Source organism: Microcaecilia unicolor, chromosome 4 (genome assembly GCF_901765095.1).
Source record: "Microcaecilia unicolor chromosome 4, aMicUni1.1, whole genome shotgun sequence".
In the NCBI taxonomy this organism is placed as follows: Eukaryota; Metazoa; Chordata; class Amphibia; order Gymnophiona; family Siphonopidae; genus Microcaecilia; species Microcaecilia unicolor.
The window spans coordinates 344639669-344660045 of NC_044034.1; the positions used below are offsets into that span (position 1 = coordinate 344639669).

Genomic DNA, 20377 nt, shown 5'->3' on the forward strand with positions numbered 1-20377 from the left:
AGTGGGGGGGGGGGCAGTGGTGGCGGTCCGCCCCGGGTGCACGCCGCTGAGGGGGTGCTGCGGCGCGTGCCTGTGGGCTCCAACTTCGCTAACTTCGCTCGTTCGCTGCAGCTCCCTCTGCCCGGAACAGGCTACTTCCTGTTCCGGGGCAGAGGGAGTAGCAGCGAACGAGCGAAGTTGGCGAAGTCGGAGCCCACAGGCGCGTGCCGTGGCACCCCCCCAGCGGCGTGCACCCGGGGGGGGTGTCATTTCGCCGGGGGGGGGGGGGGGGGAGGTGTCATTTCGCAGGCGGGGGGGGGGGGGGGGGGGGGCGCATCGGCAATCCGCCCCGGGTGCCATCCAGGCTAGGAACGCCATTGTGGGGCTCAACTGTTTAGCGAGCTCGATGGTCAAATCTGCAGTTACCAGAGCTTAAGGGGGGGTGTCTTACTGCTGCAAATGTAATGCGGTACCTATTGAGGGCATTCCCACTATATTTTATTACAGTCATTGACATTCAGATTAATGTGCAGTACCTGCTCCCGATTAACACTGAAGAACTTACCTCCATTTTCTATATAGCGTGCCTAGATTTATGTGCGATTCTGCATGTAAATCCAGGCGTATTTTACAACTATGTGCGTAGATCAATTGTTTAAACAAGGTGTTAAGCGTTAACAGCTCTTAACAAGCAATAACGAGCATTAATTGACAAAAATGAGAACTTACGCGTGTAAATTGCTAAGCGTATTCCATAATGTACTGCGCTTAAATTCTAACGTGCACAGGCAAAAATGGGCATGGCTAAGGGCGTGGAAATGGGTGTTTCATGGGCGTTCCAAAATCTACATACATTGTTATAAAATATGGGCTACTGAGCGTAAATCTACACACAGAGATTTACACCAGCTTTTCGCTGGTGTAAATGGACGCTCATACATAAGTACATAAGTAATGCCACACTGGGAAAAGACCAAGGGTCCATCGAGCCCAGCATCCTGTCCACGACAGCGGCCAATCCAGGCCAAGGGCACCTGGCAAGCTTCCCAAACATACAAACATTCTATACATGTTATTCCCGGAATTGTGGATTTTTCCCAAGTCCATTTAGTAGCGGTTTATGGACTTGTCCTTTAGGAAACCGTCCAACCCCCTTTTAAACTCTGCCAAGCTAACTGCCTTCACCACATTCTCCGGCAACAAATTCCAGAGTTTAATTATGCGTTGGGTGAAGAAAAATAGGGTGAATTGTACAACATTCTTAAGATCCAATAAAGTATTATATGCCATCAATGATTTCGCTCCCCTTTTCTCCCCCCCCTTTCCCACATCATTGCCCCTCCCCCCATGTTGCTCGTTTTTCAATTAAATTGCACACGCACAAATTTGCACACGCAATTTTTGGCGAGTTTTATGGAAATAGGCAGTGGCGATGCTAGGTCGGCTGCCACCTGGGGCGGATCGCCGCTGCGCACCCCTCCCCCAGATGCAGCGGCGTCCATCCCCCCAGGGTGCAGCATGACACCCCCCCCCGGCGCAATGACACCCCCCTCCCCGGCACATCAAGCCCCGCCCCCCCCCGGTGCATTCTTGGCTGCTGGAGGGAGCCTGTTCCGGGGCAGAGGGAGCAGGGAACCAGTGGAGCCGACAGGCGCGGGGCTGCTCTCTGCACCCTCAGGCAGCGTGCACCCGGGGCGGACCGCCCCCACCGCCCCGCCCTTGCTACGCCGCTGGAAATAGGAGGTTTGTGCATATGTACAAGCAGCTAATCTATGTATGTTACTAATCAGTTGATCCTACATTTTCCATCAATGACTTGTGTTAAGTATAGCAGGCATGCTCAATTGTGACTGTCGTATCAAGCTGCATCAATGTGGAATCTACTCCCTTCAAATACTAAACTAGAAAGAAAGTGTTCATGATTTTGTAAGAAACTTAAGACTTATTTGGTTACAATGTTTTTTTGTGTTGATATTTTGGGGTTGTATTTTATTGTATACCCAAAAAATGGCTAGCTTTGTTGTGATCTGAGTAGAACCACGTGTGGTATTCAGCGAAATATAAGAATAAACACTGTATTGTACTGACTCTCCTTCACCTCCGGTCTCAGCTCCTGTGCCGCATGCTAGCACTCACCGGATACCAGCCCACACAACTACTGCATCACACTGCCTGAGGCCACGAGCAGCTTCAACACGCTCACTCCTAGCAGGGTCAATGATGGGCTCCATGTTACCTGGACAAGCTGAGTCAGCCTTGCTTACTGAATGACAGCTCTGAATTGTTTTTTCCTTCTTGGCCTAGAAATACTAGAACTACAAGCCCTTGCACGAAATGAGGCAAACAACTCAGGCCTGGCTCAGCTTACCCCTCCCCGGCTTCTCACATCAGCAAAGGGCAGAAGTGTATATGTACAGTTTCAGCTGAGCTAACACAGGGGCCAATACTCAAATTTGCACGCAGATGTGTCCACAATGCAACCAACAGCAAAGCAAAAAAAAATGGCGCCCTGAAGCTTGAAGTATGTCTTATTTAAATTTTATGCGTGGTTAAATCGCACTATTAAATGGAAAACTTGCAGCTAAAGGGGGGAGGGATGTGTCTGACACGTGCACACAATGGTTTTGCAGTAAACGTGGCTCTTGTGTGCATGGCCAGACAAAAATGGAGGTGTCAGCACATATCAGCTCATAGTCTTCAGCATCTAAATATGAGCCTCACAAATATTACTTGCACATGGAATTTTTGCAAGGCTCATATTTAGGTGCAGAAAAGGCATGAATGTGTGCTTTGCTTTCAATTTCACCTGGACACGCACACATGCTTTGTTGCTTCTCATCTGTGTTTAAAACTTGCAGGAGCCTCCTCCTCCTGCTTGTAAACACAAGACAAAACCGGCAATTCAATGTGAAGAATTGACATGAAATCCTCTCCTCAAGACCTTATATGCCAGTGGCGTAGATATGGGGGCCACGGGGGCCTGGGCCCCCCCAAATTGGCTCTGGGGCCCCCCAGTTTGGTTGGCAGGGGTCCCCAACTCCTGCCAGCTGAAGCGTTTGTCCCGCGCTGGTCTTGCTGCATTGCCTACCCTGCTCTTCTCAGTCAGTGATTGGGGGGGGGGCGGCTCTCCCTCCTGTTGAGGTCTGATTACGCCCCTGTTATACGCTGCCGTTGACCTGGTGAAAACTCTTCAACGTTACAGATCATCATTTCCTTCTATGCACTGCAGCGCTTCCATTGTGCATTGCAAAGGAATACTTACTGACCTCATTAACATCCACTTTAATACATTTCAATAGAATATGTGGCCAGGTGTGGCGCGTGGTCAGATGTAGTAGGTACTAATATGGCCAGATGTGGCCATGCACATTAATACCAGCGCTCGAGCCCTCTGAGCATCCGGTGCACAATAACACACGTTCACACTGATGGTATCCACGCTTACACCGGTGGTAGCTTTGAACATTGGTCCCACAGATCCTTGTGGTCCCTAAAAGAAATCTAGTGTTCAGTGTATACATAAATCCAAATAAATAAATAATTTGGGGGGGGGGGGGGTAAATCCAATGAAGGTTGCTAAAGCCACATTGAGCCTGCAAAGAGGTGGGAAAATGTGGGACACAAATGCAATAAATAAATAAAAGATAAGTGCCAAAAAAAAAGGACGCTAAACCAGAATTCTATAATGGCAGAGTTGCACGCCAAATCTGGTCTAGAATACTGGCATGAGTCCAACGTTAACGTGACAAACTGTACACCATGTCTATGGGTGGCATAAACGATGACACCTAAATGTGGCATTTGGGAGCATAGATGCAACTATTCTACAAAGCAAGAATTGTCTGAACACCCTGACATGACCATTCTCCTCCCGCTTTAACACCCCTTTTGCATTTGCATGTGAGAGAAGTTAGGCACGCTGTTTATAGAATAGGGGCGTAAGTCTGTTATCTGCTCAGTGTCACGTGAGCACCAACTACTGCTTGTTAATGCCAATTACTGGGCAAACGCCTTAACGGCACTATGTAAGCCACATTGAGCCTGCAAATAGGTGGGAAAATGTGGGATACAAATGCAACAAATAAATTATTGGCCCTATTCTATAACTGTGCCGTTTATAGAACCCCGGGGGGGGGGGGGGGGTGTAAGAGTTCTGTTACTATGGAAATGCTGGCCACCCTGATAACCAGCCCTGACTGGAAGCCACAAGGACCAGAGTCCAGAAGCACCAAGTTAACATTCAGAGAAATCATACCATGAGACTGTATACACACTTAGGCAAGGCCAAGATGTCACATGGTCTTACCGTGACTCTTGCTCCGCATCATCCCCGTATGCTGCTAGCTGCCATCTACCAGACCATCCTCTCGGATGAGACATCACTTCCCTAGGGAACGTGCAGACGCTTCAGCCTTTACTTATTGGGCTTGTGGCAGGAACTGTGGGAGGATGCAGCAGGATGACATCATGACCCTAGACGCATTTAACTGCAACCTGAGACCTGCTTCTTTGATTTTGCATTTACTGCACCTGTTCCAGACAGTGTGTTCCTGAGACGCCTATTCCAGTGAGTGAAGTTCCTGAGACGTCACAGCACTTAGCCTGTGTGAGTTCCTGAGATGCCATAGCGCTTGTTCCAGAAAGTAGACCTTGGGATGCCACGGTGCCTGCTCCAGTGAGTGAACTTCCATGAGATGCTACAGCACTTAACCTGTGTGCATTTCTGAGACGCCGCAGTGCTTGTTCCAGTGAGAGAAGTTCCTGAGATGCTACAGCGCTTATAATGTGCGAGTTCCTGAGATGCCACGGCACCTGCTCCAGACAGTAGCCCCTGAGACACCATGTGCTCTACCTGAGAGAGGTCCTGAGAGTGACACTCAGACGCTACTATACTTATTCTGGAGAGTGTTCCTGAGAGTGTCCCTGAGACAGTTCCTGAGAGAGATCCTGAGAGTGGTCCAGTTTTGCAGTGGGGATGAGAGGAGAGATATCAGATAAACTAAGCTGTGTGCCTTCTATCTACTCTAACCTAATCTTTGCATCTATAACTCACATACTCCCAAAAAGAGTCCAAAATGGCTTACAGAGAAAAGGAAAACCAGCACAAATATTACTGGGAAAATACATTAAAAAGTCCATCGTACTGTATTAAACCTATGAACAGGGACGTACGAAAAAAAATAATCTACTCGTGTGTATCACTAATATTTTTTGGTCTGTTCTGTGGTGGCTGCAGAGCACATTATATCCTTTTGGAGTAAAAGCAAAATCCATTTCACACACAGTTTCTCCGTTGCTGGCTCTTCCTTTAAGGAGCAGGGGTTGCCAGGAAGATAATTCAAGAGCCCTTGGTGCACACCATCCATTAATTAGGGAAGGAAACTACTACTATTTAGCATTTCTATAGCGCTACAAAGCATACGCAGCACTGCACAAACATAGAAGAAAGACAGTCCCTGCTCAAAGAGCTTACAATCTAATAGACAAAAAATAAAGTAAGCAAATCAAATCAATTAATGTGTACAGGAAGGAGGAGAGGAGGGTAGGTGGAGGTGAGTGGTTACGAGTCAAAAGCAATGTTAAAGAGGTGGGCTTTCAGTCTAGATTTAAAGGTGGCCAAGGATGGGGCAAGACGTAGGGGCTCAGGAAGTTTATTCCAGGCGTAAGGTGCAGCGAGAGTTGGCAGTAGTGGAGAAGGGAACAGATAAGAAGGAAACCGAGGCAGAATGCACAAAAATATGGGAATATTAAGGTTTACCATTGAAAAAAACAATAGAGAAATGCCAAAAAGCCTTCAGTATACTCTTCTATACATATCTTTTATGATAAATAAAAAAAATCTTTCTATCCATACACAAATAGAAGCTTGTCTTCCCCACTGAGCTGTTATGACATTTTTTGAAAAATATTTGTATGCTTATAAATAGCAAGTATCTGTCTTTTCCAAGCATATTATAGACACCCCACTGTCCAAACCATAATCATCGCACCATATAAATGTACCCATCTTTTAACATAAATGTCCAAATCATAAATCACAAATTATTCACTTACTACTACTACTACTTAACATTCACTTGTGCCAGAGCCGGTGGTGGGAGGCGGGTCTGGTGGTTGGGAGGCGGGGATAGTGCTGGGCAGACTTATACGGTCTGTGCCAGAGCCGGTGGTGGGAGGTGGGGCTGGTGGTTAGGAGGCGGGGATAGTGCTGGGCAGACTTATACGGTCTGTGCCAGAGTCGGTGGTGGGAGGCGGGGCTGGTGGTTAGGAGGCGGGGATAGTGCTGGGCAGACTTATACGGTCTGTGCCAGAGTCGGTGGTGGGAGGCGGGGCTGGTGGTTGGGAGGCGGTGATAGTGCTAGGCAGACTTATAAGGTCTGTGCCAGAGCCGGTGGTGGGAGGCGGGGCTGGTGGTTGGGAGGCGGGGATAGTGCTGGGCAGACTTATACGGTCTGTGCCAGAGCCAGTGGTGGGAGGCAGGGATAGTGCTGGGCAGACTTGTACGGTCTGTGCCCTGAAAATGACAGTTACAAATCAAGGTAAGATATATACAAAAACTAGCACATATGAGTTTGTCTTGTTGGGCAGACTGGATGGACCATGCAGGTCTTTTTCTGCCGTCATCTACTATGTTACTATCCAGCTTATAATCGAAAGTGATCGCTGGCCATCTTCCGACACAAATCGGGAGATGGCCGGCGATTTCTTAAAAGCGGCGAAATCGGTATAATCGAAAGCGGCATTTTTGACAGCCTTGCCGCTTTTCCGTTGCTTCACCGGCGAAAGTTCAAGGGGGCATGTTGGTAGATTAGCGAAGGCGGGACTTGGGGGGCATGGGCGTGGCTACCAGATGGCCGGCTTTCGCCGATAATGGAAAACAAAAAGCGGCGTTAAGCAGTATTTCGCCGGCTTTACTTGGCCCTTTTATTTTCACGACCAAGCCTCAAAAAGGTGCCCCAACTGACCAGATGACCACTGGAGGGAATGGGGGATGACCTCCCCACACTCCCCCAGTTGTCACCTACCCACTTCCATACTAAAAAAATAAAACTAAAAACCTTTTTTGCCAGCCTGTATGCCAGCCTCAAATGCCGTACCCACCTCCATGACAGCAGAATGTGTTGTATCCTCCGACAGCCTTTCCCTGGTTGTGATGTGGCTCTTGGGTGAGTGTGACACCTTTTCTGTTAGGTGCCCTGCAGAGTCACATTAGCAATGCATTGTGGTGGGTGTAGGGTACTGGGCTCTACTCCCATGGTGCTTTCCCCCCCTGCTAACTGGGTCAGAGTGTGCCCTGTCTTGTTTCCTGTTGTAGTCCATGCGGTAGTGGCCATTTTTGTAAACCAGTTTTAGTTCCCTTTCCTGTGTTACCCACGTTAGAGAACGTAGTTCTTACCTTGAATGGTGCTAAAAAGAGGGCATTGTACACCATTGTGCCAGCTCTGACCTACTGCTAATCTTAGTACCAGGGGACTCTTTGCCAGTGGGGCACAACCTCTGATCTGCAGTTAACTGTGAGTAAACGTGCTTATTTCAAGAAAGGACTTTTTCAGAGAGATTAGTCTTCAGGTGTGAACTGGTGTGCCAAAGTTATACAGCAGCAATAAGTCCTAGAGGCTGTATGCAGGTCCCTGGAGCAATTTTAGTGGGTGCAGTACATTTGTGGGTAGTGGGTTTGGTGGGGGGGTTGGGGGGCTCAGCTCCCAAAGTAAGGGAGCTATGCACGTGGGAGCTTTTCTGAAGTCCACCGCAGTGACCCCTAGGGAGCCCGGTTGGTGTCCTGGCATGTCAGGGGGGGCCAGTGCACTAAAAATGCTGGCTCCTCCCACGGCCAAATACCTTGAATTTGGCCGGGGTTTGAGATGGCCAACATAACTTTCCATTATCGTTGAAAAACAAACCCGGCCATCTCAAACCCGGCGAACTCCACGGCATTTGGCCGGGCTAAACCGTATTATCGAAAAAAAAGATGGCCGGCCATCTTTTTTGATAATACGGTTCCGGCCAGCTGTAGCGCTGCCGCCAACATAGATCGCCGGCGATCTATTTGGCCGGCGATGTTCGATTATGCCCCTCCACGTTATCTTCACCTGCATACAATGGGGTAAAATGAGAACTGGTACAGTCCTAGCTCCAGGACATGGAGCTATATAGACAAAAAGCTTAATTAAAGACAGATAAGAAATTTTAAAAAGAAGTGTGGAACTGGATCAATATGCCATGATGGAATGGAGTCTGCCTGGCAACACCAAAAGAGGAATCTCCAGAGGTTCCCAAACCTGGTCCGGAGTGCTACAATGAGTTTGGGAACCACTGTTCTACACTTTCACGGGCTCTCTTAGCTTTATACGCCATTTCCCTTCTGGGCAACTTCAATGAGCCATTTCCATGATTTCAACCCTTCCTAGGTCAGTTACTACACTGACAGGGCTTCTCCCCTAATGTCGCTCTCAAAGTACATCTCCACCATCTCTGTGCAGTAAGATTTCTGTTGCAAAGTATCGTAGAGTTTGGATCCACCACTCTTCAAATGCCAACTGTGGGGGGAAACGAAGCACCAGAAAAATCATCAAAATACCCCAGGGACACAAAACAGAGGGGAAGATATTTTGGATTTTTATGCCTCATTCTGGGAGCCTGGGTTGGCCGTCATGCTGAAACTTTTGAAGTAGTTGTCTGGCCTTAACAGACGTTGCAGCCTTGTTGTTCAGTGAACACATTCAGCACAGAAATCAACACATCCTCTCCGACTGTTCAGGGGTTGTATGAAGGACGCTGACTGGGGTTAGGGGGAGGGTTCAGTTGTAATTTTGAATTGCGATATTTTATTGAATAAACTGTATTATTTTGGTTGTCTACTCTGTATGTTTGTTTGTGGATCAGTTACTATGTGTTAGATTCATAATATTGTGATTGTGATTGCTGGACTCCGCCTAGCTAGTCTATTGATAGAGTGGAATCTAAGATTAACAAAACCCAAAAAGCACAACTAAATAAATAATTAAATAAAACTCCAAAGCCTGGGAGCAGAAAACACCAATGATGAAGCGAGGCCTGCAAAGTCCCATGGGGGCCTTCTATCCTGGGAATGCAGATAAGCAGGGCCGCCTACCAGTAGAAGGACATTACAATAGAGTTAGACCTTGAAACTTCCCTTAAACAGAATGCCCTGCACCTGGGACATGACAAAGAGCTAAATCATAACAAACAAGAGGAGAGCGCTGGTCGTGTTTTGTGTAGGCACACTCCCCCTCCCCAGTCAAAATAAAAATCTGCTTTGTTTGCTTTCATATGCACTAAATTTGCTTTAATCTCTGGACCTGTATCTGTGACGGGCCCTTTTTTCCCCTTTGCCTTTTGTCTGTGAATGTGTACATTTCAGTGCTTTGAACAAACAGGTGCACACCACAGCTCCTGCTTCCTCTGCCCTACCTTCTGGGACCAGAGAGGCATGTCTGACTGTGTCACAAGTGGCCTGGAAAGGGGTACATAAGTACATAAGTAATGCCATACTGGGAAAAGACCAAGGGTCCATCGAGCCCAGCATCCTGTCCACGACAGCGGCCAATCCAGGCCAAGGGCACCTGGCAAGCTTCCCAAACGTACAAACATTCTATACATGTTATTCCTGGGATTTTGGATTTTTCCAAGTCCGTTTAGTAGCGGTTTATGGACTTGTCCTTTAGGAATCCATCCAACCCCTTTTTAAACTCTGCTAAGCTAACCGCCTTCACCACTTTCTCCGGCAACGAATTCCAGAGTTTAATTACACGTTGGGTGAAGAAAAATTTTCTCCGATTTGTTTTAAATTTACTACACTGTAGTTTCATCGCATGCCCCCTAGTCCTAGTATTTTTGGAAAGCGTGAACAGACGCTTCACATCCACCTGTTCCACTCCACTCATTATTTTATATACCTCTATCATGTCTGGAAGAGCCAAGAAAGAGTAATGCTTGAACCTCACACTGAACAGATGTCAACAAGTCTTGGGGTGGCACTTTGCTAAGAGTTACCATATGTTTAGTTTTATCTGGACATGTCCTCTTTTTGAGGACACCACAGGGCATCTGGGAGGGTTTTGCCAGCCTGCCCGTTTGTCCGGGTTTGCGGGCGGGGAGGCCTCAGGTTGTCTCCTTCTCCCTGCCTTAACCATGCCCCCTGCATAACTACCCATACTCAGCACCCCCTCGTGTAGAATAGCCCCTTTCCAAAATGGCATGTGTAAATACTACTATTAAAAATAACCCCCTAAATCTATTACTGGGTCTTCCCCTTTGGAGAAATCCCAACAGTACGTAGTGACTCAGGAGTTTGCTCCAGGTGCAGTTTTGTTTGAGATTGCATTTTTTGACTATCTTTGGCCTTGAACTGACCTCCTTGCTGTTAAGTGATGCTGTTATGTTTTTGTTTTATTGTTGCTTTGTTTTATCATGAATGTTTTTACGGAAACCACCTAGTGGTACGCACATTTTTAAAATAAATACATTTTCAGAGACAAGTTAAAAAAAAAGTGTTTTCCTCAGGTAAACATAACGAAAGAAGCTTCGCAGATGTGGGGTTTTGTCTGCCTCTGGAACATCACAAACAGGTTTATTGTCCAAAGGTGGGTTGAAGGAAGAAGGTTTAAGGAGACGAGTTTATCTTCGCCAACACTATGCAAAAGGACATCCATAAAATACATTTCTGGAAGCCAAAGCTATATCTTGTTCCGTAAGAGAAATCACAGCAAATTTTATTTTGCAAATTTGTAGCCCTCTTTTCCGTTAGCTCAAATCGGAGGAAAAATATGTTCAGCAGTCATTGCTCCATCAACATTTCTTACCAATCATTAGTAAACCAACCAGCCTGAAGGGATGTCTTATAAAGCATCATAACCAAGACGGAAAAAAGCTGATATCAATAGAGACTTTACAGTAATGTCCTTAACAAACAGGAGTCCTTAACGCACAAGGGCTGGGTAAACCACGTTCTACCACGGCTAGCGGTTCACTCTTTCTGCTCTTGGCAAGTATCACTATGCCTTACTTTTATCCCACAAACCTGGGAACCCTGGAACCCCAACCATCGCAGAGGAAATACCTGGATTTATAGAGGGATCCTCACACTCCTAGTACATAAAACAAGCAGCTTCAGACAAGACACCACAAATTTTCAGAACATTGAACTGCCAGTATCTGATATTCACCTGATCACAGTGACCACACACTTATTACCAGGGCTTTTTTTTGAGGGGGTACTCGGGGGTACTGAGTACCGGCCCCTTTTCCATTGTCTGCTAAAATTGACCCATGGACCCCAAGTTTTAAATGAAAGAGCTCAGGCTCTTCACAACAATTCTGCCTTCTCATAGATTCTGTGACTGGTTACAGGGGGCCTGGCTATTGTGGGGTGGGTCCCTCAGTGATCACCCCACCCCTGAAGGGTGGCCTAGCATTTGAGTACCGGCACTGTTTGTACTAGAAATAACACACTGCTTATTACACAGCAACATCCCCTTGCAGATGGCATAATAAATCCATGCTACAAATCTTTAAAGGTGTCCACCCTAGACCACCAATACACCCAGGAAATTATTATCAAATTAACCAAATTCATCCTAATTGACAACTACTTCAGTTTCAGTAATGACAACTATCTACAAATCATGGGCACCAGGATAGTACCACATGAAGCCAACCTTTTCACAGCAGAACTGGAAGAGACGTCGGACTTGACTTCAAATATTGCCTGCACACTGATGACATTTTTTTATGATTCAGACTGAAGGAGATGAGGTTCAACCCATTTCAAACATTTGTATACAGGAAACTAGGTGACAGATGTAATTATCTTCACAGTCCCAAAGCTCCACTCTCCACATACGGCAAGGCCCATTATGCGCAGCTGAGCTACACAGTATCCTTGACTATGCTCCAGTGGCGTAGCCACAGGTGGGCCGGGGCCCATCCACTTAGGGCTCAGGCCCACCCAACAGCAGCACATATTTAGTGCTAGCTAGTGGGGATCCCAAGCTTCGCCAGCTGAAGACCTCCCCCTGATGGTGCTGAAAATACTGCTTTCTACTTCAGCAGTCTAAACTTCCTGATACTGGCCTCATTGCATTGATGGGGGGGGGGGGGGGGGGGGGAGGAGAACACTTGGTGCCCACCCACTTCTTGACTAGGCCCACCCAAAATCTGCTGTCTGGCTACGCCCCTGCTATGCTCTGACCCAAAAGACAGGGACAGATACTTCAAAGTCCAGACTGAATTCTTGAAACAAAATGGCTAGTACTCCAGAATCACCTTCAGGAAGATTGCTTCTTAGCACACTTAACACACCCAGGGTAATTGGGAAGCAAAACCAGCGCTGGGCAGACTTGTACGGTCTGTGCCGTGATCGTGACTGAATAGATGTGGATGGGCTGCAGTGTAAATTTTAAGGGGCTTTGATGTTAGCTTCAGAACTTAGTACAAGAACAGTACTGGGCAGACTTCTACAGTCTGTGCCCTGAGAAAGGCAAGGACAAATCAAACTCAGGTATACATATAAAGTATCACATACCATGTAAAATAAGTTTATCTTGTTGGGCAGACTGGATGGACCGTACAGGTCTTTATCTGCCATCATTTACTATGTTACTCTCTGGGGTTCTACATGGAATGTTGCTACTAATTGGGATTCCGGAATCTTGTAACTCTTCAGGATTCCAGAATCTTCAGGACTTTTAGTACAAGAACAGTACTGGGCAGACTTCTACGGTCTGTACCCTGAGAAAGGCAAGGACAAATCAAACTCGGGTATACATATAAAGTATCACATACCATGTAAAATAAGTTTATCTTGTTGGGCAGACTGGATGGACCGTACAGGTCTTTATCTGCCATCATTTACTATGTTACTCTCTGGGGTTCTACATGGAATGTTGCTACTAATTGGGATTCCGGAATCTTGTAACTCTTCAGGATTCCAGAATCTTCAGGACTTTTAGTACAAGAACAGTACTGGGCAGACTTCTACGGTCTGTACCCTGAGAAAGGCAAGGACAAATCAAACTCGGGTATACATATAAAGTATCACATACCATGTAAAATGAGTTTATCTTGTTGGACAGATTGGATGGACCGTACAGGTCTTTATCTGCTATCATTTACTATGTTACTCTCTGGGGTTCTACATGGAATGTTGCTACTAATTGGGATTCTGGAATCTTGTAACTCTTTAGGATTCCAGAATCTTCAAAACTTTTAATACAAGAACAGTACTGGGCAGACTTCTATGGTCTGTGCCCTGTCTAGAAAAATACATAGTAAATGATAGCAGATAAAGACCTGTACGGTCCATCCAGTCTGCCCAACAAGATAAACTCATTTTACATGGTATGTGATACTTTATATGTATACCCGAGTTTGATTTGTCCTTGCCTTTCTCAGGGCACAGACCGTACAAGTCTGCCCAGCGCTGGTTTTGCTTCCCAATTACCGTTAAGATTCCGTGGATCCATTCATTCTAAACAGGATTCCTTTGTGTTTATCCCACGCGTGTTTGAATTCCGTTACCGTTTTCATCTCCACCACCTCCCGCGGGAGGGCATGCCGCATATCCGCCACCCTTCTCCGTGAAAAAATACTTCCCGACATTAGTCTTGCCCCCTTCAACCTCAATTCATGTCCTCTAGTTCTACCGCCTTCCCGTCTCCGGAAAAGGTTTGTTTGCGGATTAATACTGAGTTGGACACTTCTGTGAGAAAAACGTCCAAATGCTGCTTTATGCCACTTTTTAGACATTTTTCTGTTTTGAAAATGAGCCCAATATTACATTTGAATGGTGTGGGAGTGAAGATTTTTAATTTGGATATTTTCCCACTTGAAAAGTTTTCCTGCATTTTGTGGACACTGTAAACTGCGGCACCACATATCACAGGCGGTGGCGTACCAAGGGGGGGGGCAGTGGGGGCGGTCCGTCCTGGGTGCACGCCGCTGGGGGGCGGGGTGCCGCGCGCCGGTCAGCTTCGTTCGTTTCCATGCTCCCTCTGCCCCGGAACAGGAAGTAACCTGTTGCGGGGCAGAGGGAGCATGGAAACGAATGAAGCTGACCGGCGTGCACCCGGGGGGTTCTTTTGGCAGGGGGGGGGGCACGCTGCACCGGGGGAGGGGGGCGCATTGGCGATCCACCCCGGGTGTCAGCAACCCTAGAAACGCCACTGATCACAGGACCCCACACTTACGTTTATGACAAGACTTGACATCCTGCCCTTCAGTGAATACCAGAGTGGTTTAGAAAACTACAATTCATCAAAGAAAAGTAATTAGTATAGAAAGAGCAGAAAAGAGTACAGAAAATAAGAAAATAACTAATGCCACCGCATCAAAGGAGAGAGCTTAGCACTGTCATCACGGAAAACCAGCTCTGCGAGTATCAGTTACCCACAGGAGAAAGGCTTTTAACTCATATTCCTCCTCCAATTTAACATATATCGTTCCAAGCAGAAATGTGAAGAAGGATGCTACACTGATGATACAGATCAGGGGTTAAAAGCAAGAATCAACGCACACAGACATAAGATCAAACACCACAGAGATGACCGAGGTGACACCTCTGGGTGAGGCTTTTGCAGGAAGAGACCCTTATACAAAAGGAAAACTGAGAACTATCCAGAAACATAAGACTTGAAGTTAAAATAATCAGAGGCTTCAGAACTCACATGAAAGTTCATTGAGACCTGTGTTTCTTAAACTATGAGCCATAAATTTGCACGGTCTGTCACCCTCTGATCACCTCAACCCATCAACCCCTCCCCTTTCCTTTTCACAGTATCGCTGGAATGCTTTTGATGATTCACTTATATTTTCTGGCACTATCATCTTTTGATTATTCTGTTCAGACCTGAGGAAGGGAGTGTCAGCTCCCCGAAAACTGGTCAAGAAACGTAATAAGCAGGGCCCCAGCTTCCTGTGATGCTGCAGCCATGGGAAAGGTAACAAAATCAGAGCCTTCCAATGGCATTCACTGTTCCACACAGAATCACCACAGCAGACAGAGTGCTGGCTGTTCTGTCCTGTCTCTCTCTCTCCACCACTGCATTGCTGGTAAGCGGTCTCTGTCATAAAACATATGGGGACAGGCTTATAAACCTCAACATGTATGCGCTGGAAGAGAGGCAGGAGAGAGGGGATATGATAGAGATATTTAAATACCTCAGCGGCATCAATGTACAGTAGGTGAGCCCAGGGGTGTAGCCAGGCGGGAGGGGGGTCCAGAGCCCGAGATGAGGGGGCATATTTTAGCCCCCCCCCCACCGGTGCCGCCAACTCCCCCCCCCCCTGCCATTGCCAACTTTGCCCTCCTGCTGCCACCGACCCTCTCGACCCCCCCTCCTGCCGCCAACTCGCTGTCGCCTACCTTTGCTGGCGGGGGACCCCAACCCCCGCCAGCCAAGGACCTCTTCTTCTCGCAAAAGGCTTCCTTCTGTTTCTGACGTCCTGCACGTTGTACTTGCAGGTCATCAGAAACAGAAGGAAGCCCTTTGCGAGAAGAGGACCTCAGGTGGCGGGGGTTGGGGTCCCCCGCCAGCAAAGGCAGGCGACGGTGGGTTGGCGGCGGGAGGGGGGGTCGGGCGGGTCATCAGCAGGGGGGTCCAGGGTCAAATCTACGGGGGCCCAGGCCCCACATAGCTACACCACTGGATGAGCCTTTCTCAAATGAAGGAAACCTCTGGAATGAGAGGGGCATAGGAAAAAGTTGAGAGGAAATACGCTTAGGAGGAATCTAAGAAAATTCTCCTTCATGGAAAGGGTGGTAGATGTGTGGAATGGCCTCCCAGTGGAGGTACTGGAGAAGAAGACTGTGAAATCTGATTTAAGAACTTGGTTTTACTGGCTGGCCATTAAATTTACACAGGCTGGAATGGCATAGAGCGCCCCCCCCCCAAAAAAAAATTTGTTTTTTTATTTTATAACATGCATTGAAGTGTGACTGATTTGTGAATACATTTGTTTTTGTTCTCTTAATTATTATTTTTAAAAATTTGTAAAACATCATGATGTCGTTAAGTGTGAATGGCAGGGATGGAAGAGAGAAAAAGGACTAGTCTCCGCAGGCAGTGCCGTAGCGAGGGCTAATGACACCCGGGGCGGGTCGCCGCTGCGCACCCCCCCCCCGGGTGCAGCACGGCGCGACCCCCCCTCTGTGGCGCACCCCCCTCCAGAGCGAACCCCCCCCCCCCCGGACCACATTCTTACCTGCGGGAGGACCGATCCGCCCCGAGTGCACGTCACTCGGAGCTGAGTCGGCCCCGCTGGTTCCTTGCTCTCTCTGCCCCGGAACAGGAAGTAACCTGTTCCGGGGCAGAGAGAGCAGGGAACCAGCGGGGCCGGCACCCCCCGAGCGCATGCACCCGGGGCAGACCGCCCCTCCCGCCCCCCTTCCTTCGTCACTGCCTGCAAGTGAGCAACACATACAAAGGAGAGGTGAAGAGCAGCAGAGGAACAAAAGACTCCAGAGTTGCAAAGGTTTATTCCGGTATCCAAAGGCAATGGCCAAATTCTTTGATTTCTCTCCTTCAACAACATCAGAATAAAGAGCTACCTTGGTTGCTACCTCACATAAAGCATAGGGTGCCTACATGCAGTCCCCTGATGCAAACAATTTATGCCAAAATGCGGTTCTTGTAAGGTCAGTGTGATTTGCCTTTGGATACCAGAAGAAATCTTTGGAACAACGATGGACTCCAAAGAGTTTTGTCCTTCTTCTAGTCATAAGAACAAAAGAATAGCCATACTGGGTCAGACCAATGGCCCATCTAGCCCAGTATCCTGTTTTCAACAGTGGCCAATCCAGGTCACAAGTATCTGTAGAATCCCACTTCCCCCATATCTATTTCAGTATCAGACTATGGATGTTTCCTCCAGAAACTTGATCATACCGTTTGTAAACCCAGATATGGTAACAGCTGTAACCACATCCTCTGGCAAACAAATTCCAAAGCTTAGCTATTCATTGAGTGAAAAAATATTTCCTCCTATTTGTTTTAAAAGCATTTCCATGTGACATCGTTGAGTGTCCCCTAGTCTTTGTACTTTTTGAAAGAGTAAAAAATCGATTCACTTTTACAAGTTTTACACCACTCAGGATTTGGTAGACCTCAATCATATCCCCCCTTGGCTTTCTCTTTTCCAAGCTGAAGAGCCCTAACCTTCTTTAGCCTTTCCTCATATGGGAGGAGTTCCATTCCCTTTATCATTTTGGTCGCCCTTCTTTGAACCTTTTCTAATTCTGCTATATCTTTTTTGAGATACGGTGACCAGAACTGCACGCAATACTCAAGGTGAGGTCGCATCATAGAGAGATACAGAGGCATTATATAATATTCTCTGTCTTATTTTCCATCCCTTTCCTAATAATGCCTAGCATCCTGCTTGCTTTTTTGGCACTAAGCAGAAGATCTCACTGTATTGTCTCCGATGACACCTAGATCTTTTTCTTGGGTGCTGACTCTTAAGGTGGATCCTAGCATCAGGTAACTACTACTACTACTACTACTACTTAACATTTCTAGAGCGCTACTAGGGTTAGGCAGCGCTGTACAGTTTAACAAAGAAGGACAGTCCCCTGCTTGAAGGAGCTTACAATCTAAAGGACGAAATGTCAAGTTGGGGCAGTCAAGATTTCCTGAATAGAGGTGTAGTGGTTAGGTGCCGAAGGCGACATTGAAGAGGTGGGCTTTGAGCAAGGATTTGAAGATGGGCAGGGAGGGGGCCTGGCCTATGAGCTTAGAGAGTTTATTCCAAGCATGGGGTGAGGCGAGGCAGAAAGGGCGGAGCCTGGAGTTGGCGGTGGTGGAGAAGGGTACTGAGAGGAGGGATTTGTCTTGATTTGGATTAATCTTCCCAATGCGCATCACTTTCTGTTTGTCCACACTAAATTTCATCTGCCGTTTGGATGCCCAGTCTTTCAATTTCCTAAGGTTTTCCCGCAATGTTTCACAGTCTGCATGTGCTTTAACAACTTTGAGTAGGTTTGTGTCATCTGCAAATTTCCAGATCATTTACAGATATGCTAAATAGCACCAGTCCCAGTACAGATCCCTGCAGCACTCCACTGTTCACCCTTCTCCACTGAGAGAAATGGCCATTTAACCCTATCCTCTATTTTCTATTCAATAACCAGTTCCTAATCCACAACAGAACATTGCCTCGTATCCCACGGCTTTTTAATGTTCTCAGGAGTCTCTCAAGAAAACCTTTGTCAAAAGTTTTCTGAAAATCGAGATACACTACATCAGCCTGCTCACATTTATCCACATGTTTATTCACGCTTTCAAAGCGTTTGCGTACTATTATAAGGTACAATTTCTCTGTGCCCTTGTATTCCACAGATAATTGCTATAAGCTATTTAGCCAACCTGGATTCCTCAGTGTCCTATGGCACATGGAAGTGCTTCTCAACCAGTCTCTGGAGTACATCTAGTCAGCCAGGTTTTCAGGTTATCCACGATGCATATGCATGAGAGATATCTGAATACGAAGGAGGTGGTGCATGCAAATCTCTTTCATGCATATTCACTATGATATCCTGAAAACCTGACTGGCTGGGTGGGCTCTGAGGACTGTGTTGAGAACTGCTGGGATAAGGGGGGTTCATACATTGAGCTATACAAAGCCCAGATGGATTTTACTACACGTGATCTTACAAAGGAGAAAACTGGAGGAGGGAGGTAAGAGCTCACACCTGTCTCCTGCCAGAATGAGGCTTGTAATTCAAGGAATGGACACTGATTCTAGAGAAGAAGTCTGAGAGTGACCCATAACCGCTCCCCGGTCACCATCCCATGATCTGCTCCCCATGCAGGTACTTACCCTGGATCTGACTCTGTGGTTGTGAGTTAAAAGCTGCAGTGTGGTTGAAGGCAGCCCGTGGGTTGGGCCCTGGGGTCGGGTGGTGTGGGCTGACTCTCATCGCTGTTCGCCGAAGGTGCTCCAGCTCACTCAGACGCTCAGAAAAGGACAAGCTTCCTGGCTTTGTCTGCTCATCTGGCTTCTGCCGATGTCCTGGTACAGGAAGGGAGGGGGGTAAGGAAGGAAAGAAAGAGAAGAAATCTTCAGTGGCATTTGCAGTTTATTGTCTTAGTCCTGGACGGTAGCTTGCACCTGCTGACAGTCTATATATTGAAGGATACTTTATTCAGTACTTATATAGTGGGACCTGGCAGGGTCCGTGTTTCGGCGTAATGCAACGCCTACCTCAGGGGTCACAAAGATATTCAACCAAATCCAGAATCCTCCGTTCGGGAGACAAATAAACGACAAGCTTGTCATTTATTTGTCACCTGAACGGCGGATTCTGGATTTTCCCACTCGTTTAGATTTGGTTGAATATCTTTGTGACCCCTGAGGTAGGCGTTGCATTACGCCGAAACACGGACCGTGTCGGGTCACGCTATAAAAGTTACTGAATAAAGTATCCTTCAAGAACTAGTTCCTGTGGTGGAGTGTCTATGACCCAGCCTCTACTCCTTCCTGATTGGACTCTTTTCGTGGAGGCTGTTTCCTGTTTGTTTTGTGGTTCCTGACAGTATATATACACCAGAACGCAGCTATCACCCTGTTTTCTACTTTAATCAATCATTTTCAAGTCTATGACAGCTTCTGCTATCAAGTCACTTCTGGAATAAGAGCAGCAGCACTGTTGGGGCTGATTCTCAGAGCCCACCCCTCCCTCCCATGTAGGTAGGGTTACCATTTTTTGTCCTTAAAAAAAGAGGACACTTGCCTCGCCCCATTTCACACCCTCACCCCGCCCCTTTCACACCCTCTCCCCGCCCCTTGTCACACCTCGCCCCGTCACTTGTCGCACCTCGCCCCGCCCCCCTGTTGCATTTTCCCCTCCCCCTGGTCACCCCCTCACCTCACCTCCCCTCCCCCCGGCCCCGTCACCACCTCTCCCCTTACTCACTATCTTCCCTGGTGGTCTAGTGACTTCTTCGGGGCAGGAAAGAGCCCCCTCTTTCCTGCTCGGAGCGTTGCTCTGCATCCTGTATGCTGCCTGTGACGGTCTCGGCGAGATTCAAAATGGCCACCGAGAATTGAAGCGGCCTCGCAAGACTTCAGTTCTCGGCGGCCATTTTGAATCTCGCAGAGACCGTCACAGGCAGCATACAGGATGCAGAGCAGCGTGCCGGGCAGGAAAGAGGGGGCTCTTTCCTGCCCCGAAGTCACTAGACCACCAGGGAAGATCGTGAGTAAGGGGAGGAGAGGTCTGCTGCATGCACGTCAGCCTGCCCATTTGTCCAGAAATCCGGACAAATGGGCAGGCTGGCCAAAACCCGTCCGGACGCCGTCCTCAAAAAGAGGACATGTCCGGGTAAATCCGGACCTATGGTAACCCTACATGTAGGTATCAGGCTGATACAGGGCCTGG

At 47.6% G+C, this 20377-nt stretch overlaps 1 protein-coding gene across 3 annotated transcripts in view; it reads right to left on the reverse strand.

Moving 5' to 3' along the window:
• The window catches only part of RUNX1 (RUNX family transcription factor 1), a 272687-nt gene that overhangs the window by 33698 nt on the left and 218612 nt on the right, over positions 1 to 20377 (reverse strand). For all 3 annotated transcript variants that reach the window (XM_030202187.1, XM_030202188.1, XM_030202190.1), the window contains one exon: positions 18817 to 19008. In XM_030202187.1, the coding sequence (XP_030058047.1) occupies positions 18817 to 19008 (192 nt within the window). The remainder of the gene's footprint in view (positions 1 to 18816; positions 19009 to 20377) is intronic.